The sequence below is a fragment of the Manis javanica genome, chromosome 3 (genome assembly GCF_040802235.1).
Source record: "Manis javanica isolate MJ-LG chromosome 3, MJ_LKY, whole genome shotgun sequence".
NCBI lineage: Eukaryota > Metazoa > Chordata > Mammalia > Pholidota > Manidae > Manis > Manis javanica.
Genome location: NC_133158.1, coordinates 214046761 through 214072641, shown reverse-complemented (window position 1 = coordinate 214072641; position 25881 = coordinate 214046761). Strand labels below are relative to the sequence as shown.

General features: G+C 42.9%; 1 protein-coding gene across 5 annotated transcripts in view; it reads right to left on the bottom strand.

Moving 5' to 3' along the window:
* The window catches only part of HPGD (15-hydroxyprostaglandin dehydrogenase), a 28267-nt gene extending 7146 nt beyond the window's left edge, over nt 1-21121 (bottom strand). For 2 of the 5 annotated variants that reach the window (XM_036998813.2, XM_036998817.2), the window contains exons 1-4: nt 20966-21121; nt 20218-20341; nt 17016-17122; nt 9327-9423 (exon numbers count right to left, since the gene is read on the bottom strand). In XM_036998813.2, the coding sequence (XP_036854708.2) occupies nt 9327-9423; nt 17016-17122; nt 20218-20341; nt 20966-21058 (421 nt within the window). In that variant the 5' untranslated portion in view covers nt 21059-21121. Of the gene's footprint in view, nt 1-694; nt 861-6771; nt 7128-9326; nt 9527-17015; nt 17123-20217; nt 20342-20965 lie in introns of those variants that run through there. The other 3 variants (XM_073232790.1, XM_073232791.1, XM_036998815.2) reach the window with 3 other exon arrangements.
* Nucleotides 21122-25881: the final 4760 nt, after the last annotated feature.

Below are 25881 nucleotides of genomic sequence, written 5' to 3'. Positions count from 1 at the left end.
CTGGTGGACATGGCCACAAAAAAAATGCAAGAACGCTGTGTTTGCAGTGCATTTTTGTTCCTAATGTGGAGGTCTTGAACGTCTGAACCCAAGCTGGTTTCAAGTGTCACAGAAGAGAAATAAATCAAATACTGTTGGGTTTCTTCTGTCTCAAAAGCCAGCACAAAGCATAAACTTTCCTTTAGAGGTTGGAATCGTCAGTACTACCAGGAGGCAGCGTTATCGGTTTTTTAAATCTGGATTTTTAAAAGTATATTCTACCTTTTGTAAGGCTTCCAAATGGCTGAATTGGAAAGAATTTGTTTGCATAGTCCAAGGGGCACTTGGACGTGGGGGCCTTTCTGTGGCATTCTAATGGCGTTTGGCGACAAACCTGCAAAACTTTGGCTCTTGCTTTGCATTTGATTCCTGGTAATAGATCAAAGCTGGGCCGAATCAATTTCAGACATTCAGAAATCAAGCGTCCTTGGGTCCCTGCTTCTGTTTTTTGTACGGCTCTACGGCGGTGTGATTGACATGCAATAAACTGCACATATTTAAAGTGTACAGTTTGATAAGTTTTGACATATGTATACACCCACGCAACCACGACCACAGTCAAGATAATGAGCATATCCACCGCCCTAAAGCTTTCCTCCTGCCCCTTTACCACCCCTTCCTTCTGCCTCTCCCCTCCCCCTGGGCCACCTCTGACCTGCTTCGTGCCGCTGAAGACAAGTTTGCCTTTTTAATTTATGGAAATGTAATCACACGGGGTAAACTCTGACGTCTTCCACTCAGCATGGCCTCTGGGAGATTCATCCATGCCGCAGTAGGTGTCAATAGCCCATCCCTTTTTCTTTTTTCTGAATTGGATTCCACTGTAAGGATATACCTATCAGTCGCGTAGGCGTTCGCCCATTGATAGACATGTGGGCTGTCCTCAGTTTGGCGATATTACAAATAAAGAGAATTCTGTTTTCTGGTTATTTCATTTAGGCAAGTTATTGTGGAACTTGTACCGCCTCTACCTTGGTTTGCTGTTTTGAGAAGGGAGGCTAAATGGAGGCAGAAAGGCCTTTGCTTCTCTTTTTGTTAATGATATAAATCGGGTTGGAAATATTTCAGAAATTCAACATTTTCTATTGGGTCTCAAGACTCACTTTTCCTTTACTAGCGTAATAACATTGCGGCTGTGGTGCGGCCTCAGCACTGGTTAGCCAAACTTCTGCTCCTACCTTAAACCCCCAACACCGACATGACATTGTTTCTATATACTTCAAATAAAAATGTGTTCTGAGGCCAGTAATCAGGGTCAGCACACAGAACTGGGCAGGGCGTGTATGGTATGACTCTGGGGAAACCACTCGCACAATGCTCGGTGTAAATTGTGCCCTTAGAAGTGCCTGCAGTTTACAGCCTGCACAACTGTACATGACAACCTTCTCTGAAAGATGATGGCCAAGCAAACGAGACCGAGAAGGCTGAAGCAGTGGATTGGAAGAAAACAAGGGAAGTATGCGTCACAGAAAGGACAGATGGAAGTATTTTAAGAAGCCTCCGGGGTCACTGTTATCAAGTGAGGATCAGATGCGAATCCCTCTCCTAGAGGTAGGAACGTGTCCCACATCACCTGTCCAAAAGTAGTACCTCTCCTGGTCTCCCATCTTTCTCCAGCTACCACTCCATTTCTCTTCACAACAACAAGTACTCAAAAGAGTTAATACGTCCATAGTCTCTGTTCTCCTCCCTCCCATTTGCTCCAGGCCTCACTCTGATGGGGCCTTCATCTGATGGCGCTGGAACATCTCACAGTGGTTGTCAATGACGTGCATCTTGCTAGGGCTAAATTTCTTCTTTCCATCTTGCTTGTTTCCAAGCAGGAGCAACTGACACAGTCAATTATGCTTCCCTGGAAACACTTCCCTTTTGCACTGGTTTCCCTCTGCCTCACGCCCACTGGCAGCTTCTTGCCCCTGTGCCTTGCTGACCCCTCCTCCTTGACTGGACCATAAACATGCCGGAGAACCCCAGGGCAGCCCCTGGCCCTCTTGGCCTCTGTGTGCCTCCCACTTCCCGAGGAGGCCTTGTCCATGCCTGTGGATGAAATTCATTCTCTCAACGCCTCTCTCCCCCTCTCCCTCCCTCTCTCTTCCTCTCTGTCTCTCATACACACGAGAGATTATCAAATTTAAATTCCAGATATCCAGCCAAGATCGCTCACTCTGTCTCGAGCCCCATAGAGGGAGCTTTGGGTTAGTTATTGCCACATTTCCCATTCTTTTTCTTTCCTTAAAATAGAGCGTGTGTTAATTCAAAAGGCTTTATAGAAGTGAATTCTTTTTAAAATTTGTGCTTGGTACCAATTAAGTGCCAAACATAATAAAAGCATGTTTCAAATAGAGTCAGTGGAGTACCACCATTTTTACCAGAAGGTTATTTCTTACAATATTTAGCCACTTAAAACTGACCTTTCAACTGAATTTGTCAAGAGGGACACAGTGGTTTGGGGTTTGGGTGCCAGATTGGCTGAGCTCAAATGCTGCTGCATCCGGCAGAACGAGCCACGCTGCCTTAGGAGGGGTAGCCACTGTGACCGCAGCGTCTCCTTTCTTGAGCTGGAGTGACCAGCAGCGGCTACAGGATGTCCTGAATGAGCTCATTTACATAAAATACCTGAAACAGTGCCTGGACCATTCTAAGCATGACTATTTGCTATTGCTTCATGAAGAACCTTTCAAGAACAAAGTTTAAGGAAGGGGTATTGACTCTATAGTCCACTGAGCTGTGTGGAGGGACTCCTGGGGCAGGGGTCGGGCAGGACTTCTTCAGCTGAACAGCCAGTTACCCCTTCCGGCTTCAGGGGGTTCTGCCAGTGTGATGGCCACAGGGCCAGTTGCTGGAATTACTCTGGGTAGTTGGAATCTTTCAAATTAATTCCCATAGGCACAGGGGCATTATTTTGTTTTAAAGGATTTAAGATCAGCAACAAAATAAAAGCTTGTGACAATGAGAACAGCCTGTAAAAAAATGTCCTTTGTTCAACGTTGTAAGAAATCTCTTATCTGTGCTTAAAAATGGATTCCTGATATTAAAACAGTTAAGAATGGATTTTGCAATACTAATTCTGGGGCCGGCACTACGCAAGGTGACTTACAGAATTGCAAAATGGTTCTCTTCTAAATAGAACATGTCTATTTAGTAGCAGGTTTGTATCTGTCATAACTGTAGATTTAGAGAAAAATACCAGTAGAGGGAGAAACTTGACCCACAAAACAGAGAAGTATTTTCTACAACCACTCAGGAGAGTAACATCAAATGGCCATTGACCAATGAGATAATTATAAAAAAAAATTAATATCTGAAAACTACACATGCAATTACAGAATAAACAAGGAAGTCGTGTAAAACAATACATTTCCATTTCCACATTAGTTCTTCTGTCCTTAATATTCTTTCTACCCATATTTCTACATCACGTAGAAGGTAAGAAGTTCAAAAATATTCTGGGCAAAAAACTGAAGTCTCTTCAGACAGGGCAATTGTACTGAATCACCAAACATATTTTCCTTTAAATGGATAGAAATCATGTACAAGACACTAGACAGAAATGTTCAAGAAATTCAACTGAGGAAAATGAATTGAGAACCTACGTAATAAAGTTGATAATCAGCAGCTGCGCCAAAAAGCAGGCAGTAAACCCTTCTTATTTTCTTCACAATCAAAATAACTTTTTTCATTTTTTGTGTCCCCATCTTCCTGTTTTTAGCCATGCTTTCTCTAATATGAAGGAAAAGGGGGAACTAACAAGCACCTACTTATCTCTGTTCACGCAGAAAGCCGCCCACAGTCGCGACTCCGACTCTCCTCATAACAGGACATCTTATCTGATGTTTCCACCCCCTCGGCCTCCTGTTTGCCATTAACGGATCAGGTTTTAAAGTGTGACATGACATGAAAAGTGAGATAAGCTTTCATAAAACCTCTACATCACCTATAATAAAAGTCTTTCTGGAAAGGTAACTTCCTTGAGAATTAACTCTTGTTAATTCTCAGAAAGTCGCTTCTTATGTTCCACCAAAATCCTCCTTACAAGTCCAGTCTTTGCTCACGCTACGATCAGAGGAAGCATGAGCTTTGCAGAAGGTCACCGTACCCCACTCAGAGAGTAGCCCAAGGCCGCTAGAGGCTGGTTGCTCGAAGCGGGGTCCAAGAATGAGCATCAGATTTTTCGGGCCCCACCCCGCACCTGCCAAGTCAGGACGTGCATCTGAACAAAGTCCCCGGGGAATGTCTCTGCACGTTAAATCCCAGAAGACTGTTCACATCCTAGTAATCTTTTAGGATTTCCTAAATCTTTTGTCTTTCTCAAAAGACTGATTTATACATATTTAAGCTTGATCTACTATTTCCTTCTAGTCTGTGTCTTCTTAGTAAGTTTAAGCCATTAAACAGCAAAATGGACACCATGACTTATTCTGCCAGTACTAAACAAGACAGGGGGTTCACAGATACTTAACCGCTGGCATCTGACCAATTAAGATCCAGATAATGCAGGCTCATCCATTCCATGATGCACACTAAAATATAGCAAAATAAAATCGCTTTATCATACTACTAATTCTCCCTACATTTTCCAAGTTATGCCACCTATTTGAGACCAATTGTTCAGCTGTAAGTTGGAGATAATTGAACTGACCACTGTAGGGACTTTTAAGAGTTGAGTGTGACATCACATAGGCAATTATTTATCACAATGCCTGGAATTTGGCAGTTGCAAAATACGTTCAGCCCCCTTCCAAAAAATAACAGTTGCAGACGGTGGTACTACGTGATTTCTCCATTCGGCCTGGAGTTGACAGAAGGTGACCAGTGTTTTAACTCACTTGAAATTTCTGGTCTGTTGTGACATTCCAGTCTAATTACTGTTCTTCAGGCCATGGGGATCCCAACGCCTTGCAACCCCATTGTATGTTTCTGCTTAAATAGACTGTATCTTGCTAATTATTTAGTTTTGTCACAACGGTAAGAGATACTGACATATAATTCTTGGGGTAGCAACTTGGTCTAGTTACCTTTATGTCTCCATTTCCTCTATGCTAATGCTCAAGAAGGGTTTGACTAACTTGCATTCGTTACCTACTGTGGCCACTTTAGCACTGTCACCTTAACACAAACTGCAAGCTAATTATATTCATTTAGGTAAAATTTATAGCTCAAGTGCGTATTGTGTTGAAGATATGCTAAGACAAATTCTTTGATTTACAAGTATATTCTTGATACTCTCCTGTTTTTAATTCAGAGTAAGACTTTCATGGCCCTGCCCACAAAAGCCACGGAGTGACGTGGCTTAGAGATGCACAGGATGCCCCCAGAGCACACCCAGGCCTCTGTGGCTGAGCGCGCAGGCACGTAGGAACGGGATTGCTGGGCAGATTCCCACTCCTGCACCAAACTGGTTTGTCCTTCCCACTGTTTGAAGCCACTGTGTAATACTGTGACTGTCACAGGAGCAAGTGTGTAATTACCTGCATTAAAGCAGACTTCACTCTTCCCTGGCATTCCCTGCAACTTTTACTTTTTTTAGTAGGTAAGGATGGATGTGGCCACATGAGTGCAGGTCTCACAGGATGATGGTTGACAAAAGCTCCTGCAGAAGAGTGGTGGGCAGCGATCGGAACAACTTCTGCAGCCCCCGCCCGGAGCACAGCTGCCACTCCGCAGGCTGAGGCGTCCCTCGGCCCTTCAGCGGCTCCTCTGCGTGGGACACTCACTGACTGTATTGGATACTTGGTCTGCGTCAGTGGTCATTACTCATTAACTTCCCTGCCCAAACCAGCGAAGGCCTCCCCGAGTCCGAGCGAGGCCGGGCGGGACGGTGGAGCAGCCAGTCCTTCAGCAGGGCGGGCAGCAGGGGCAGGCAGGGAAGGTCTGAGAGGAACGAGTTTGGAAAACCCGGAGGGAGCAGGTGCTTGAAACCCTTTCCCTACAGCTTTGTCAGTTGTGCTTAATGCACTGGGGGGAGGAAGTGCTTTGAGCCTGGTAAACCCTCCAAACCCTCCAAGCCCTCCTGGGCCTCTGGCCTTGGCCAGTCTGCTGTGGCTTCCAGGGTGTGACACTGCTGACAGCATTTCTGAGGGAGGTGTGAGGGCTGGGACGTCCTCCCTCATGTTCTTCTCCTGCTTTAAAATCCTGAATTTTTATCTAAGTCATCTCTTTATGGGAAGAATAGCAGCTCTTGGTAAGAGTGGATAAAATATATAACAATAGGTTCTGAGATGGAGGCACCTTAGGGACAACGCTGTGGGTGGGGGGCGAGCTCGCAGGGGCTGTCCAGGCCAGGGAGCAGGAAACCGTAAGTGCACCAGATGTGGCCGGGCACTAGGGAGGAAGGGCACCTCCGTTTGTAAGGATGAAGGTTCCAAATCGCGTAAAAACGGCAAAGACTCACTAACTGAGACAAACAGAGACACCCTGCCGGCGGGGAAGAACAGCTGGAGAAGCGGTCTGGCATGCCGCGATATTCATTAAATTATAAGGGGCCCAGGAAAATAATTCCAAACCATCTCATCTTTATAACCTTTCAGTGCTGTATCTGCCTAACTAGACAAAGATCCACACAGGGTTCCATACATTGGCTCGAAGATAAATAAAAAGGGAATTAATACTCAGGCTTGGGGACTGGGTTAAATCAGGCCCTCGGCCCAGAAGGCAAAGTGGACATCCAGCTGTAACCCTTAAACGGCTCTTCTCAATGGCGTGTATTGACTTGAGACCTTGGGGAGCTCCCCAGATGTTTTCAGGGCTTTAATAAGTGTGCCAAGAGGGGCAAAAGCTTAAGATGTCCCCAAAGGTTTAGTGACATAGTCTGGAGGCTAGAGCGGTAGCCAGGGGGCCTGAAGGTGCTAGCGAATCCTGACGGCTTCCTCAGGGTATAGGAATTCAGTTCCTTTTATTTCACAGTTAGGCGAAAATAGACGTGGATGGAGAAATGATTGACAGACAAACTCAAAATAGCGGAGCTCATCTGGTGGTTAAGGCAAATGGGGTCTTGTATCGGGCTGTTGGCATGTAAATCCCAGTTTTACTGCTTCCTCGCCACGTAAACTTGTGCAAGTCACCTAAATTCCCTACCTGGGCTTCCTCATCTGCAAAATGGAGATAAAAGAAGCTACTTAACAGAAATGTTTAAATGAGATAATATGTACACAGTGTTTAAAATATCATGTGGGCAGTGAGTCCTCAGTGAATACTACTTGTTAGTATATATTTAAATTTTATTAGAGAAAAGGCAATACTACACTGGTTCTCTACTCATGCTCTTTGGGGCGAGTTAGCTCCCTCTGAGGGTGCAGAATCTCTCCCAGAGTGTCCTGAACTGATCTAGCCCTGAGGCCCCCCAGCCCTCCTGAGGATGACACGGGTGCCCCGGCGGGACAGGGCGAGGGGATCCCTGCACCACGCTGTGTTCCTCCAGGCTTTGCGAGCTCTGCTATCGGCAAGGGAATCCATGGAATTGTCTCTTGATTGTCATCCCTGGATTTTTAAGTATTTTTTTCTTGTGATTTTATTTTATAATAGCGTGAATTTAGCCTGTAGGGTCTTAGTCTCCCAGAATCTATAATCTGGTCCTCTCTGGGTCCAAATATCCCTTAAGTATTATCTGCATTATTACCTTTTATTGTATCCTTAGAATTGAAATGATTTATAAGCTGATGTCATACTAGGAAAAAATCACCAGATTACCCTGCATATTTTATAGGATTAGGTCTGTAGTGACTTTAGGGATGTCATTGTGTCTGTAAGCAACCCAGAACATGGGTCCATTGTAATTTCCTCTGAAATCACCACACTAACAGACACCAGCCAGAGAGCTGAAGAACATCTCACTGTCTTTGGACATGAATGCTTTAGACTTGCTGTCAGTATTGATCAGACTTTGAAAACTCCACAATTTCACTGGAACGATTCGCGAACCATTGAGGATATTTTTCTAGAATGTAACAAGCCAATCACCAGTCTAGGTTGAACCCAAAGTTCCTGCCAAAGGAACTTTTTTAGCTACTAAGGAGTGACATGCTATCAGCTGATACTGAATCCTACTGCTCTGAATGAAATGGAGTTGGATTGCCTATTGTGGCCAAGGTATTAGCTGCACACTGAGATCCATTCTTCCCTTTGGTACATGGCCAGGCTACATGCCTGGGCTCCCGGGTAGTTAGGGCTGCCAGGAGAGGAAATTCTGTACTGGAGGCCGAGCCCAGATGAGGCGTGCCGTTGTGGGGCTTAGAAAGGCACTCATGCCTCTCAATGTTCTCTTTCTCCTTCTGTTGGTGAGGAAGGAGTCCACCAGGGCCAGTGTGACCTTGGAAGCCCGTGTGGAAGTGCTCCTGAGAGCTGGTTTTCCTGGGGACTGCACGTAGGAGAGGTCCTTCACGGCAGAATAGCGCCCCAGGCTCACATAGGAGTGAGGAATAAGGTTAAACTCTATTTAAGCCATTGCACATTGGGATCTAGTTCTCACGGCAGTTTAGCATTGAAGGCTGGCACACAGCAAGTGGGAGAAGGGGACTCTGACCTCCCCTTTTCTTCCAGAAAGCAGAAGATTAAACTCTCATGTAAAAGACGCCCTCCTTATCCCAGGAGGAAAGAAACATTCTTATTACCCGAGACAGGAGTCAAGCAGAGAGAAATGTGTACACAGCTCATTAGAGTAACTTCCTTTACCGGGGCACATATTTCAGTTACTTTCCCACCATTGCTTCTCTCTGTTCAACCTAGTTTTTAAACACCTGGGCCTCAACCATTCTGGGGAGGGGGGCTTCCTTTGCTTGCAGGAGGCTGTCACCGACATGTACAACTCTGGATGCAGTGCTCCTGCCCCAAGAAGGCAGAGTTTGGCCCCCATCGCCCGGCCACGGTATATCCCAACTACTCTTTTTACCATTTTTAAAATTGTACATTCACTGTAGTCGCACAGTAGCGACACCTTAGCTTCATTTTAGTACTTTTTATGTTGTCAAAGGTGCTTTCTGCTCAGGAGTCACACAACAACCTTAGAAAACCAGTAACTCTGGGAACACATTATAGACACATTTTTAACAAATAGTACTGCAGTAAGATAGCTTGAAAAATCACACTTCAGAATAAGAGAGATAAACATATGGTTCAACCTTCCGATATTAGGCAACAGAAAATCCCACAGAGCCAGGAGACAAATAAAACAAAACAAAACAAAACACACTTTCCATTTCAAACCAGAGTTGACACTAAATATACTCTGAAGATTTACTTTTGTGATCCAAATTACGAATAGAAATCGCTGTTAACATGGTAATTGTCCTTACCTGCTAAGGACGACATGTTGATGATGATGCCGCCTTCCCCTCCATTCTGTTTGCTCATATAATCCAAACCAAGATAGGTTCCACTGATAACAGAAGCCTAAGCCAGGGACAGAAACGGGGAAAGCAACACAGTCATTATGCTTTCTCATGCAGTCAGACACCGAAGTATTTGGTACTGTTCCACACGCCTCGGGAGATTTCTGCAAACACATCAGAGAAAGGCGTTGAAGTGGATGTTCGTTTTCACAGCTAGTCATTGACTGGATTCTCTTGTTTGCCTGAGCTTGGGGAGCTTACCACATCTCTGCAAAACTTCACTTCTCTTAGGTGCCCAACCTGAGATGTTAGGATAAAGGTTGTATTCCAGTACTGTTTGGTTACTTTCACTCCATTCCCAGCATCTTCAAGAATTCTGTATGTTCTTTTTCTTTTCTAAATAGTGGATGCAAAAGGTATTCACCCTTCTGAGCATGTGGTTCTCATGTCCAGATATTCCACACCACCTGTTCTGTTTAATTCTCTTGGATCTTGGAATGTATAAGGGATACCCTTGATTTCCTGCACAGTCTTCATTTCCTTCTTTTGCTTTTTTATCTAATAAAAATTCAAATTTGCTTTCAAAATTCAAATTTGCATTTGTGTCTACCTTCCCCATGGAACCCAGAGGAAGATGATCTCCCCATCTTTAGTGCAGACACTGATTCATCTGGCAGCCATGGAAACCCCACGCTCCTTGCCAGTGCCTGGTTTGGGGGCGGGCATGTGCCCCATGCTGTCAGTGAGACCTGAGGTGCGGTCGGCAGCAGGTGGGGTCCGGGCTGGGGAGGGGTGGCAGGACAGAGTGCTGAAGGGAGCATTTTCTTTGCTCTTAAGAAAACTAGAGAGAAATGATTACATTACCCCCCACCCTTTTTTCCCCCACTGCTTTGTATGGGTGCAATGGCTGGAGGAACAGTTATATTGCCAGCATCCTTAGGATAAACCACTAGGAAGGACGGCAGCTGGGAGACAGGAGAAGAAATGGTCCTGAGGGCACCATTGGGCTGCATCATAAAGCCATCCTGAACTCTGCCTTGTGCGAGATCACGTCACTGTTTAACCCAGCTCACGCGAGGGACTCCCTGTCGCTCAGACACGCACCCTCTTCAGTGTCGTCCGTCCCTCTGTCTTGTTCACCGTCTTGCGGCTCTTCTTTCCGTGGTTTCCTCTGCTTCGTGACGTCGTCTTGAAGGTGGGTAGGCATCTTTTCTATTTTGCTCTAACATTTAAGAATTCAGCACTACCAAAACCAACTTGGGATATGCTACTTATATCTGAAACCTTATTTTCCCTTTTAGATTTAGGAATTCCTTTCCCTTCCAACACAGACTTTGAAAAGGTGAAATCTTTCTTTTGATGTCTTAATTCCTACTCTTTTCACTCTTCACAATACTGTAAAGAAGAGGCTATAAAATATAATCAGCCTAGAACTAAGGATATATATGTGTATGTGTGTGCGTGTGTGTGTGTTTAACCTTTTTTCAATTTTAAAACGCCCTTTTGGTGTCTCGTGACTGGCATTCAGAGTTGCCTCTTTCCCTGCTGGTAGTTCTAGGATAAAAAAGTAAATTGAAGATTCTATTCACTTATGCCAGGTGTCAACTTGTTAAAAGGACTCTTAAAAGAGAATGAGCAAAATCTCCAGCTGACTCCCTTTAAAAGGGAAAAAACAGAACATTAATGGTTTATATAAGAAGAAAAAAAAATGCAGATGACTGGAATTAGTGCAGTCAGAGTCTTTTCATTTCTGTCCAAGCCTCTAGCAAGTCTGAACAGAAGTTCTGTTTATGCGTATTGACGCTATGCTTTTATTCTCAGGTATTTACAGCTTTGCTGACACCCTGGCTTTTGTGTTTTCAACATCTACAAGTTGCAGCCAGATAGAAAATTTGGAAATGTTTGAGCTTTATTTTTAAGTTCTTTAAAAAGCAAGATTTATGTTCAGGTCTTTGTGAAGAAGGACAAAGGATTATTTTCCCATCCATTACTGGTTAAGAATTGAGTAACTTTTCAGATGAAAGCATTCTTGAGATAAATATACAAGACAAGGTCAAATGCTTAGCTGTGCATATGTGATATTTTCACTTCTCTTCCTTTGCTATAACAAGCTCTTCCTTATCTCAGGGAATATAGTAAGAGGATTTTTAGAAAACCATAGAAAAAGTGTGTCCTGTTAATATTCTAAATATATATTTTGGTCCTTCAGCAATGTTTATATATATACCTTATAGATTTAGTCATTATAATATCAAGCATCTAGAGAAAAAGGAAATGAAAATTACAGACATGTAACTACAAACACAAGATAGCTGGAATCTATAGTATTATTTCAGTCCACTTTGTAAAGGTAGTTAAAATTTTGTATTTGACTCTCAAAAACGAAAAACCTATACCTAATTTCACATAGTGAAAATAAATAAAAGTTCAATTACTGACAAAGTGATCTAATTAACACATGCTTACTCAATATTTTTGGTTATGAAGGGACAATGTTTAAATGAAATACAAAAATTGTAATTATGTTGTATACCGAATCTTAAATTACTTTTTTCACTGATTAAAGCATGCTGTAACTTAAAATAACTCTCATAAATTTCCCTATAGTGGGAATAATTCTCCAGTAATGAAGATAAATGGAAGAACAGTTTACCTGCTTAACTCTTCTTATTACACCAGGTCCTCCTGTAACACACATGTGTATGTATGTTCCTATGACTTATATCGTGCATGTGTGTATATGTATTTGCTACTAAAATTTCCTAATGTGTCATTTCCCTTATCTCATCTCCCTCTGCTCTGAGCTTCCTTTTCATTTATTTAGGGTTTTTGTGTTACACTGTAATTTAAAAAATACATATATGTCATCTAAATCATGAACCTCACTTGTCAGGTTTCTTTTCTTTCTCCAGCCCAATATTCAAGGAAGGCTAATAGAGATGAGCTTGTTTTTCTCAAATTCTTTTTCATCATTTTTTTTCTGTGTTCAATCTTTTTTCCATTTTTGCTTGTTAGGCTGTAAATAGTATTGTTTTCCTCCTTGCAGAAGCTACTTATGATTTAGCAAACTTTGCCTAACTACAATAGTTCAACTGGATCATTAGATATTATAGAGTATAAATAACAGAAAGTAGTTGCTAATTTAACTTATAATCAATATCCTTGGGACCCAAGAAATGGGAGTACATCTGACAATGATGTTTCTATCTATTGTTTCAGTTCTTTATTAAATAGAGATAGAGAAGCAAAGAGGAACCCACCTCATATACAAATGAGGCAGTGAGAATGAAGAAAATGTTGGTTTTTATACTCAAGGAGAAGTGCAATTTCTTGAGTGAATACTATGGAGTAGCTCTGTGATGGATCCCTTATACAAATTATGGTTTCTTTAAGCTTAACCATCTTTAGGGGTAAGGACATTGACTTCATCCTTTCACAAATTGGGAAATTCATGATCAGAGAATGAAATAAAAGTTCATGAATTCTAGATTCAGGACTAAAATCTACTTTTGACTAGTTCTAAATGCATACCCTTTCCAGTGCAAATCTTTAGTCCACTCTTGCACTTTGGAGGAAAAAAACCCCAGCAATAGCCACCTATTTAGTTTACTTTTTATCTGAATATACTAAAGGATTCAATACAAGTTAGTTATGTATCCAAATTAGATTGTAAGTCACACCTGAGTGGGAATGAATTATTTAAGCTCATCAAAGCTTCAAAAAGTAACAAATACATCACAGAATAGTCTTACCAATAAGTCTACCTCAGCCCAATTGCCAGAGTAACCTTTGATAATTATGTGAAGACTCATTTTTTTCCTGAACCTTCCTAGTGAGCTCTGAGCAGCTATACATGAGGCTGCTGAGGTGGCTTCAGACAGAGAAGGAAGCACAGAAAAGCCTAATGGACAAACAAAACTGGGAAGAGATTTAATGTGCCTCCTGTGTGGGGAGAGTGGTGAGCTCTACAAAGTGGGGAATAAGAGGTGAATCTGGTAAGGAGTAGAAGTGGCACTGGTGAGCAACACCTGGATTAGGAAATCATCCAGACATTGTATTAAGACACGGAAATGAATATTCATGCATGCCAAATATCATAGAAGGACAATTTATTTATCCAATAAATAGTGAACACTTAATCTGTACCCAAAACAGTAGTTTTCTGCCATGAAAGGGCTTATGGTATGCTAGCATAAATAATACCTGTATAAAAATATTTCTCATCAAGTTTAAAAATTGGCAGGCCCTACCAGAATGATATAAATATATTGATTTCAGAAGAAGGAGAGAGAACCTGTGAGGTCCTCTAAGTAAGCAGCTATTCTCTGTCATGGACATGAACATGGAAAAACATGCCAAAGAAAACACATGGAATTGTATAAGAAGGTAAATTACATCCAGATCAGAGTTTTAAAAAAATGTATTATATACACCACACACAAATATTTGCATTACACTAAGAGATAATGAAGTTGGAAGGCCAATAATTGGTCAGACTCTAATCTACTCTTCTAGTGGGTGTTGTAAGGTAGGAGACGAGGTAACATTCTTTTAAGTCATATATGGGTAACAAAGGTTATACTTTGTTTTCTCCTTGTAAAATTAAATTAATGCCATCAGTCTCTGGAATTAAACTAAGGAGCGGCCTATGTCAGCAGAGTCTGAAGAAAAATAAAGGGCAGATGAACTTCAGTGCAGAAGGCTCGGGGAGGCTGAGCTGGGACCGAAGGGGTCGGGTAAAGTTCCCTGGTCTTCCAGAACTGTCTGTTTGCAGACAAGGTAGGAGCTTTCCAGCCTGGAGCAGGTGTTTATTCACCTAGGCTACATTAAAGCAAACACACCCTCTCAGCTGGATGGCGAGAGATAATCTGACTATTAATCTTTGTGATAGCCCCTTTTCATGTTTCTTTGTGCTAACTCTAATCATTGCACACTGTTTTGGAATAGCTGATTTCTCCAAGAAGAGACATTATGGAGTCTATTATGAATGCACTGAATATAGGAACTTTATATCTTAATGCCCTTTATCTATAAAATATCTGTAGATATGACTGATGAAACTATTAAAGGTATCAGTACAGTGCTAAAGGAAGGAAGCTGCTGGGTGGTTTGTGCCTTTTCACTAGCATAGTTTGATTAAAAAAAAAAAAACTTGTTGCTTTATGGGGTTTTCCAAGAGGGACGTACTCTTAAAAATTCCTGCAGTTCCTAATTGGTTGTACACACACACACACACACACACACACATTTAATCTGGCAACCAAAAGATGTAAAGAAGTATGGTTCATAAGTAAATCAGAGGTAATCACCAAAGACTAATAAACTGTAGTTTTATACCAGCAGAAGAAAACTAAAGCTATCCAATGGAATTAAAGAAAATAATGGAAAAAGAATAAAAGCAAAAAGAAAACTCAGTAAATGTAAAATATAAACTGAAGTGGAAGAAATAAATCCTAATAGACGCACAAAAGTAAATATAAATGGCTTAAATTCACAAATATAAAAGTGGATGTTCCCAGCTGTGATTTAAAAGATCTTACAGGAGACTGCCAGGAAGAGACAAATTTAACAAAAACAGGTTACTTATATTTTCCAAATAAAGTAATACAAAAATATATGCATAGGCAAAGGTGAACCAGAAGAAAGATAGGGTACCAATTTTATACCTGGAAATACAGAATGGATCAAAAACATCACAGATTGCAAATGGGGGAACAACTTAAAAAAAATCAAAGATCAATATAATTATAGTCACCAGCAATTTATGCTCCAAATATTAGAAGTTTAGAATATAGAGTCCAAACTGACAGAAATACTGAAGGAGGCAGGCAATCTGACATTGGTGATTTTAGATCTGACTACATTGTGTTCAAAAGCTGACAGATCAAAAAGGTAAAAGCAAAGAATAATTGACATCCAAACCAAAAAGACATTTTTTAACAAAAGAAACTTAGAGATATGAATATAAAATTAAGTTACATATTCATTAAGCAAATTCAATGTTGTATTAAATGTTGCTGCGCCATGATAGAGTAAGATTTAGCCTCAAGACTTAAGTATGATTAATGGAAAAGCATTTCATTTTATTTCACTACATTACAAGCTTAAAGTAGGAGAAAATCATAAAATTGCCTCAACTCAGGGAATGCAGTTTTCAGGTCTCTAAGTGCACACACACACACACACACATACACACACATACACACACACATGCACACAACACCCATGCACATCCCAGAAGCATTTTGAAGGAAACTTGACAAGTAGGTTCTAAAGTAATTTTGAAATATAATGAGAATACTTGAGAAATTTTTTAGAAGAAATAGAAGGAGGGTGTTTGTACTTTAAAAGAGTGCTTCTGGTTGTTGGTTAAAGAGTTGCTAAAACCCATCTGTCAAGTCTGGAGAGCAGCCCTGCACCCTTCTCAAAGCGGCGCTTACAGATTTACCTCTTTTGTGAGGCCGAGAATCAATCCCATTGAGTTACTGCAGCTCAGTCACTCAAGGGACTGTTCGTTCAAGTCAGACATTTGCCTGAGCACTATCTTCAAGACACTGTCGATTACTGGGAGAGCGACAGAGAAACACCTACCACAGTTCCTGTTTTGAAGGAGTTTATGATCTCGTAGGAGGGAATCATGAGGTAGGGCCAGTCCCTGTGTGCTTGTCCACGCACGAGTGGCCCCTCTGTACCTTCACGTGCCTGGTCTGCAAGATGGGTCAGAAGGGCCTTACCCAAGACAGGGGGAGCCTGTGTACAGCCTGGCTCTCATGTTTTGCTTCAGCTAAGGTTTGAGTTTTACTGAACCCATGTGTTTATAAAATGGGATAACCATTGTGATACAATGGATAAAAAACATGTTTTATTTCCTAATTCTACATTTTTGAAATCTAAGTAAAAAGTGACTGATCATCCAGCATCATGGAAATTACAAACATGCCACACACTGACTTTGAGGATAAAAATCTTCATAATTACCAAGTCCCGCAGTCATGTTAACCTTGTTTTCTATGTATTCCTGGAATTAAACTGATTTATTTTTTTAAGTAAATATATTAAGCCAGGAATTGGCAAATTTTCCTCTGTAAAGAGTCAGAGGGTAAATATTTTAGGCACCATCCATCATAGCCAATTGCTCATAATTTTTGTTACAATTATTCAGCTCTGCCACCTTTGTATGAAAGTACCCACAGACAATGTGTAAATAAGTCACTGTGGCTACGTTCCAATAAAACTTTACAGAAACTGAAATTTGAATTTCTTATATTCATGTATTTCATATTTTTCTTTTTACATCTTTCAACCACGAAAAAAGGTAAAACCCATTTTTCACTTGCAGGTCATACAAAAACAGGCGGTAGTGTAGTGTGGCCAGTGGTCATAATTTGCCAACTCCTAGGTAATGCAATAAACTATGTTTTTATTTTTTTGCATTTTCCTTCAATGTTTTAAAACTGATTTATTTTCATGACTAAAAGTCTCAACTGTCCTCAGATGTGTAAAAGGAATTGATTTTTTCTAGCTTTCTGTAACTTCCTTTTTCCTATACTGCAGGTCATTGTATTGTTTTCATGAATATAAGAACCTTTTTTCCTTTAAAAACATCATTGCATTAAATAATATTAGGCAATAAACATGGCTTACATCACTTACCAGATTAATCTGCAGAGTTTTTTCCCAGTTTTTCTCATTATTCACTCCAGCATTATTGACCAAAATGTCCAATCTTCCAAAGTAGTCTACAACTTTTCTGAAAGTATCTAATTAAAAAAAACCATGACATTATAGATACATTTTTATTTTCCATATATACATTTAAATCATATCCCATGTCCAGAAATGAATTTTTATTTACCCACCCTCCTAGTAGAAATTACACTGTTAGACAGCAACTTGATACTTGGCTTCTCTAAGTGTGGTTTGTGAGCCAGCACCGTGAGCATTACCTGGGAACTCGTAGGAAACGCAGACTGCAGCCACCACAGACCCACTGAATCAGAATCTTAAGAGGATGCGTTTGCACATTAAAGTTCTGTAAGCGATAGCTTAACGGGATGCATTTTGGAGAACTGAGGACCCTGAATTAAGAACTCTTGGAAGTCAGTTGGGGCAGCCAACATATCTCTGTCCCTAAGTTATTGAAGCTTGGCGACTGAGACGATCACAAACATCCCTTGTTAATAAGCCATATGATCTTCATAAAGAGATAGATTAAATACAAGTCTTCTTGTGTATTCAGACTCATCATGATCATTGTAGGGAGTTTTGACATCCAACTAAGTAAAAGTCTTGTTCTCATTTGGCTGATTTTATTTGATTACTGTAACTTCACTATTGACTATTTCACTTTTTTCTCTTTCTCACTATTGTTGCTACTTTGTATTGCTAGCTTCTCTAAAAATTATGTTCAACCTGGGTAAAATTTGTGTAAATTCTGAGACCTGAGAGTCACTCATTTACATTGTCCAACTACACGTCCTGTCCCTGCAGAGCCCCCTGAGGCAGTTCATGTGAGGCTTTGGCACTTGGGAATGAGAAGCATTTTATTTCTCAAAGCAGCTTTTGACATAGTTCTTTTGATTCTAACTGTCTCCCTTTCACACGGGTTCTCGTTCTGTTGAGTCTGCAGTGACAATGGCGGTGGTTCTTCCAAATGACAGAAATGTGTTCTGTGTTCCCAACTCTTGGTGTCAACATATGAGTTCCTAGAAAACAGGAGATCCACGCCAAATTGATTCTGATTGGAATAAAGTTACAGAATTATAAACAACCATCAGACACCATGAAGAGGGCATGGATTGATCAGCTCCTGGATAGATAAATTACTATGCGAGTCAGTTGTCAAAAAATTATGCAAACACTTTCTGACGTGTACCCTTGACAGTACCCTTTACCATAACGGAATGGAAAACAACAACAAAAGATGAATTGTTTACTTTTTTGTGGACTTTTTTAGCTGCTTAAGATCTCAAATTGACTCAAGAGAAGGTTCTCTAGTAGAAACCATGTAAGAAATATTACTTTTTTTGTTGTTTTTGCATTCCATCCTAAGTATGTTCTATTTCTCAGAACTCCACATGCAGTTATGTTTCTTCACATAAGCAGAACTGCCGCTCCACCTCTCCCTCCTCATGCCGGTCTCCGCGCGTCCTCACCTTCCGCCCTTACCAATGAGTAGTGTGCGACCTTCTTTCTGCCATACCCCTGAGTTTGGGGCTCAAGTGGCTTACGATCTAGGTCTTGCTGACATTCCTATGCTGTGGCACTCTTTATAATTTACACAAACCCTCCGTGTTACATTATTTTATTTGTAAGATGAGTCATATCAGATCATCTCCCAGAATCTCTCACCTCTGTATTTTTATGCTACCAATGAAGTCTCCCTTGGGCACACGTCCAAACCATTTCCAAAGTTGTAGGCAGCAATAAATCCTGAAATTGCAAGAGTCAAAGCCACATTTCCCCCACATGCAAATAAATGCTGATGTCCAAGACAACACGAGGATTTCTCATGACCAACGTGCCTCTCCTGGTCACTGTGTGTGTGTCTGAGTTCCCTCTTCCCAATCACTTATCCTTAAGGAATGTGTTTACAGCCAAGGCACTGATTTTAAATACTGGGAAGCACAACAATTAAGGTTAAATGCCACATGTCAAAGTATGCAAAGTCAGGCAGAACTAGTTTTCAGATGATCTAGACTCTGTTCCCTATTCCATCAGCATGTATGTTATGACATGGCTTTATTCTTGATTCAAAATATCATGCACAATCAACAAACCTTTATCCTCTGGCAAAATATGTTCTGCCAGCACTGTTTCAAGATCTCTTCTACCCATGCTTACAAGCCAAGTTATAGGTCTTAATTTGCAGTTTCAAGTTTTGATGACATAATTTCCTTTAAAACAATTTCCTTTAACTGTAGGGGAACACTCCTCCCTAACCTACCACTCTATTTTTCACTCTTACAGAACATTCCAACACTTTCAAAGAAAGTCACACTTCCGTGTTCCTTTAAGAACAGAAGTACTAGAGAAACTTTGATGAAAACTTTTTGGTCCCTTGATTAAAGATGTGCCTAACTATTCACTCAGTCTTTCAAGAAAACTGTGAAATACAAATATTCTTTTCCATTTTTTTTCCCAGAACAAAAAGTCTTTTTCATGCAAATCTATTGGGCCTCTTTACACACGCCCAAATCTGTTAGTTGTCTACACCAATATTGTCCTTGCTAGTTTCCAGGTAGATTGGTCTATTTTAAGTGGGCAGACGGAAACAGGAAAGCATTGAGGAAAATCTGATAGAAACCTCTCTCCTGCAGTTCTAACACCGCAGTACAGCTATTGCTATTTTAAAAGTCCCCTTTAACAGGGGGAAAACCGGACCGAACATTTGGTGGAAGGCATCTAGCACGTCTGTGGTGACGGCCTTTCATCCTGCGTCCTATCACATTTGAAAGAGAGTCACTGCGCACTGGACTGTCACTGGACTTGGGGTCTTTCTGGAAGCTGTTTCCCACAGCCCCACAACCCACCCCAACTTGCCAGGTTCCATTAGCAGCTTCAATCCTTTGCTGTCTTTGGCTACACAAAGGAATTTTGACTACATTTGTGCTGCCAAATGACTAAAATAAAAGGATTTCTCAAGCACTCTTGGCTTCCCCTTTAGTTCTTGCGGCTGTTGGGATGAGAGTAGGAAACAACAGCCCAAGCTATCTTGTGGAGCCTCCAGGTAGCCAGCCGCCCTCCCGGAGGTGACCGAGCTGCCCGCCCAGAGGCCGGCTCTCCTGCCCAGGCTGCCTTCAGGTTGGTTGCCTTTCCAAAGCGTGTTCCGCGTTGATGGATTGATGCCCCTTACCTCTCAGTTGTTCCTGGTCAGCCACATCGCACTGGATGAAGAGAGTCTTCTGAGGCTCATACTGCGCATCCAGGGCAGCCTTACACTGTACACCTGCCTCCAGATTCCAGTCCACCAGTGCTACCTGCAGACGAGGGGACAGGAGTCGAGATGCGAGGCGGTGGACCTGGCAGACAGACTCGCAGGAAATACCCAGCAGCGCGCTGCTATCCTGGGCTGGCACGGCGCAGTCCAAGTTCGGATTCTCTCCCCGCAGCTTTGGAGGTCTGCCCGCCACCGCCGGCCTCCGCAGCTTTTGCAAGGGGCAAGGTGCACGCCCAGGGCGCAGCCTGCGCGTGTCCCCGAGCCCTGCAAGTTGGGGCGAGCAGGGGGCGCAGCCTGCGTGTGTCCCCGAGCTCTGCAGGTTGGGGCGAGCCGGGGGCGCAGCCTGCGCGTGTCCCCGAGCCCTGCGGCTGGGAAAGAGCCGGGGGCGCAGCCTGCGTGTGTCCCCGAGCCCTGAAAGTTGGGGCGAGCCTGGGGGCGCAGCCTGCGCGTGTCCCCGAGCCTGCAGGTTGGGGCGAGCCTGGGGGCGCAGTCTGCCGGTGTCCCCGAGCCCTGCGGCAGGGGAAGAGCCGGGGGCGCAGCCTGCTCGTGTCCCCGAGCCCTGCAAGTTGGGGGCGAGCCGGGGGCGCAGCCTGCCCGGGTGTCCGGGCCCTGTGGCAGGGGAAGAGCCGGGGGCGGGCGCACGGTCCCGGGCTGGCGCGCTTACCTTGGCGCCGTTGCGCAGCAGCACCTCTGCAAAGGCTCGGCCGATGCCCTGCGCCGCGCCGGTCACCAGCGCCACTTTGCCGTTCACGTGCATGGCGGCCGCTGCTGGCGGTGGGCGGCGCGCGCCCCGTGCGGCCGCGGCTTTTATGGCCCCGCGCGTGCGGCCCGTCGGGCGCCGCCGCCAGTGGGCGGGGAGGGAGCCGCGGCCGCGCGGAGGGCCGCCGCCGCCACCTGGCCGGGCTGCGGGCGCCGCGCGGGGCCACCTGCCCACCTGCACACGCGGGGAGGCTGCTCGTAGGGAGGGACAGCCCCGCAGGGCCTGCAGACCCCCCAGCCCCCGACGGCAGGAGGCGGGGCCAGGCCTAGGCGCTCGGTTCCCCCTCGCGCCCCCACGCCCGAGCCTCCCGTGAGCCCCCCTCAAAAAATAAAAATAAAAGCAAGCAAGCAAAACTGGGGGATGTGGCTCTTTTGTCTCAATCCAAGTGTTTGCCTGAATTCCCATTTGGTGACTTTTGGGGCCCGGCCGGGGAGCAGGGGTGATCAGCACCATTATTTTGTTTGTTTGTTTGTTTGTTTGACCGAGCTGTGTTTTTGACAAACTCATACAGATATTGGAGACGTGAATCCCGCTCTGCAGGGAAACCCCGAATCATACCACTTCCAGGCTGGTCCTTTATTGGCACTTGCGTTTCAAATCAGTGTCAATTGTGTGTCATCCCGAGCGGTTCTCAAGAACTGTCGTCGTGTCCTTGCGCAGGACTTGCAGAGCCAGGCCGCCTCCGTGGGCCGCCTGCCCGTGAATCACACCAGCCTCGGAGGCCAGGGTTAGGCGCGGGGGCAGAGGTAGGGGTCCCCCGGGAACCTGGACACAGCTGAGAGGCATTCAGCGGGAGCTACTCCCCTGAGTCCGCCCCCGCCACCCTCACCCCCACCACCCACAGGCTTCGGTTTTAATTCCCTAAGCTTACTACCTGTTTGGCACTTATTTTCATGACCAAAGAAATCCAAACCATTGGGGAGCTGGGGATCAGGTAAAAGGCTGACACTCACAGCAGAATGAGTGAATCCTTGCGGCACGTCTTTGCTGCTGACTGAGGGGGTCACACGGAGGGTGACTGGATCAGCATTAAAGGCGTGTTTGGGGGGCTTTGTTAAACACCTGCAGTAAACCCCTGAAGCAGAAGTGTACAAAATTGAATTGAGATTGGGTCTTGAAAACATGTTGAGGAATTAAGACAGGGTGAGAGATATTCATGTTCTGATAATGAAAGCATAACATGAAGCGTTAAGTTGAAAGATCATATTAAAAGAGAACAGCAGAAGACAGAGACCAAACGAGAAACAAAAATCCGACCCCTGCAGGTGCGCACAGAGCACTGGAAGAAAAGGGACAGTTTCTCTATCAGGAAAGAAGTAACAAAGAAAAAGAGGAAACCCGTGGAATGAGGGGAACATGGGAGAGAAATGTGCCGCAGCCATCTGGGGGAGGTGGTTTCAAGAAGAAAAGGCTGGTTAATAACGCAAAGTACTCAGGTGACACAAGGGAAGGAAGACTGGAGATACTTTGAATTTTTCAGGACAATAATTAGTGTGAGCACGTGGGAAGGACACTGAAACCAGGTGGCTGAAGTCTAAGGAGCAAACGTCTGGTGGGAAGATCGACAGTCAGGAGCTCAATACATCATGACATGGAAAGAAACGGGACAGTAGTTGCAGAAATTAGAGAGCAATTAAGTTTTTGTTCTACGAAGGGATGGGGGGCTGATTCAGCTTCAGAGGCCAGGAGGTAACGAGAGACCAGAACAGGCAGTGGTCTGGGGGCAGGTGGGCAAGACAGAAGAGGGGCAGCTTTGGGTTTAGACTATCCGGGTTGGATCTGACGTCTGCTGCTGGCCAGAAGTGTGACCCTGGGCACACTTGTGCCTCAGATCCCACATTAATAAAGTAGTAGTTCCTGGAAGAACTGGAGGAAAATGAAATAAGGTGACGCATATGAAGCACTGTTACAGCACCTGCCACAAAGTAATAAAACAATAAATGTTGTTCTAACTAATCATTTTTGGTTTATTAATTGATACATGTGGGATAAAGAAAACATGAGGAAAAGGATTTTTTAGTGCATAGGCAGGACTGGTACCCAGGGCACAGCTAGGATTTCTCCATCTCTTCCTTCCCAGCTTCCCCTGCCCTGCCTTTGTTCAGATCCTCATGCCTTCTCCCCTGAAAGGTGCAGCAGTTAGCTTCCTGAATTTTTCTTTGCTCCAAGATCCCTAAATCCAATCCAGTTTCCACACTCCTCCCAGTAAAAGTTCTAAAACATAGGCCTGACTGTGTTTAGACATTTTAATTTTTAAAATCCTTTAAAGTATCCCAAACTCATAGGCATTGTAGGGGAAGCATTCCATGACCCAGATCTGTCTCATGGCCCCTCTTTGCAGTCTAGGCAGCAGTGCCAGTTAAAACCAATGCCACCCTCCAGGCTTCAGGCCTCTGCTCTCCTGAGCGAGCTTCTCCGTCCCACTTTCTCCCTTGTCTGCCACCTCAGCCACGAACACTCTGCAGTAGAGTGACTGCAGTGACCTTGCCACCTCTGAGTGTCTTCAAGGACAACTGTGCTTTTCTCTCTGGGAATCTCTAGCATGGAGCACAGAGCTGCCCAAAGTGTATGCTCATACATGTTGAATGAAGAAAAGTACAGATAAATATGAGATATGTGTTCATGAGAAGATGAAAAGTTTGAACTGGATGGGAAGATTTCCCACATACTGTGACTATCTTTTGACACAACTTAGAAGTAAGATTGGGAAAAAAATTGATACAGCATTTTTGAAGAAGGATGTTTTGACATTTTATCATACTTTATATTAAATGTGTATTTTGACTGAAAAATAGATATAGGACATTATGTATAGTATATATTCTAAAACCAAAAATATGTTCTTTACCCAATAAACACATCCTTCACTCCCCTGTAGTTTTTGACATATATTTCTCAGCTTCTATGTTTATAGCGTTATTATTGTCATTTACATTATTAGCTTTATAATTCTATCATCAGCATAATTCATGTAATCAGAAACATGATTCTTAGCTAAAACTAAGCTAAATCAGAAACAAACCATCATGCATATAATTTTGTGAGAACAATCCTACTTCTAGGTTATATTACATTTAGTTGTTTTGGACAGAGTTCTCATAAAACAAAAACAAATAAAATTATGAAAAATTAAAAGTCAAATTGAAATAATGGTTCTTCCCTCAAGGAAGTTGCAGGCATTGACCATTGAATGTTTATTCAGGGACAGGCATTCCATCAAGGCTCACAGCATAGCCGCTGTGATCAGTGGGTCTGGGGCTGAATCCAGCCCCATCACATAGTAGCTGCAAGTTACTTACGTTCTCTGAATATCAGCCCCTCATCAGTTAAACCAGGATAGATTATAGTTTCTGTTTTGTAAAATGGTTGTGAAAACTACACCGAGTTAAATAAATTCAAGGCAAGTCTTATATCAGTGACTGGCACATAGCAAATGACATGGAAATGTCATTATCACTAAGTACTATCCTTATATCATTGCATTTACTATTTACATAGTTATTATTGTGGTTACTTACCAATGAGGAAAACAGGTTTGAGTTCATTAGGCAATTTGGCCAAAGTCACTTATCTCGAAAACTGAAGATGGTGGCTTTGAGTCAAGAGTTGGCTGACTTCTACGTGGAACTCCTTTTTTTTTTTTGATTAAGCTTTTTATTTTGAGATAATGTGGTTGAACAGGACTTCTAGCCATAAAGGAATAGTGATTTCTTTAAATTCAAAATAGATTTGAATTCAGACCAGGATTCCTTGATCAAATATATGTTTTCATACACACACCCTAGTCTTTGCTGGCTCAGTTCCGACCTATTAAGACAAGCCAGTCTTAACTTGACTTTCCTTCATCCTGTGCCCAGGTGTGAGCACAGACACCCCCATATGCACTTAGTCACAGGCCCAGCTCAGACAGAAGCCAGTTAGTCACCTGATAGATAGAAGCTTATCTAATTTTTAAAGGGTCTCATGTATATCAGGACCGAAATAGGCCTTTTCATTTTTGAAACCGAAGTCCTGTTGACATAAACCAGTGAATATTGGGATCAAGCATTCTTGTCTTGGCTTAACCTCCGCAAGCTGCAATAGAGGGGCTGTTTTTGAATATCTACTGTGTTCTTGTTCTTTCATGTGTTATCTCATTTGATCCTGTTTCCAATCCTGCAGTGTAAATATTATGCCCTTTGTTTCACGGATGGTGAAGCTGAGGCTCATGGAAGACAAGATGTGTCCCAAGGTCACACTCTCACATTTAGCTGCAAACCTGGGCTCCAGGCTATCACGTGGCAACAAAGCCTTTATTCCCTCTTGCGCACTCAGCTGTCTTAGACAGACTTCCTGTTTGCTAACTACATGATCTTGAGCCGATTAACAACTAGGTTAACATCTAGGTCCAAAAAAATTATACATAAGTTATTGTCATTGGCTTGGAACTATATTATATTTATGTACTGACTTTTTCAATATGGCCTAAACATTGTAAGTTAAGTAAGTGACTTACATATTATCGAGTACATTTCACGAATGTTCTCCCATTGATCAGGTAACGTGCTGTAACTTCTGGAGTAATATTTGATTAAAGCAGCCTTTTATCCTTTCATTTGATCTTTTACTCACAAAGGCCAGAAACAGTCAGGAAAGTCAGGCAAAGTCTATTTTTTCAGATGTCCCTTTTTAAAAAAAGTTGTCATTTGTTATGTTTTTTTTAAGTATATTTGGACATATCTAGAAAACTATAAGGATTTTTGACTGTATGCTGGCACTGAAGTTGTCTTTTCAAGACTTTCACGTTTGTGTGAATATGCTGGCTTGCTTTCTGCTTTGGC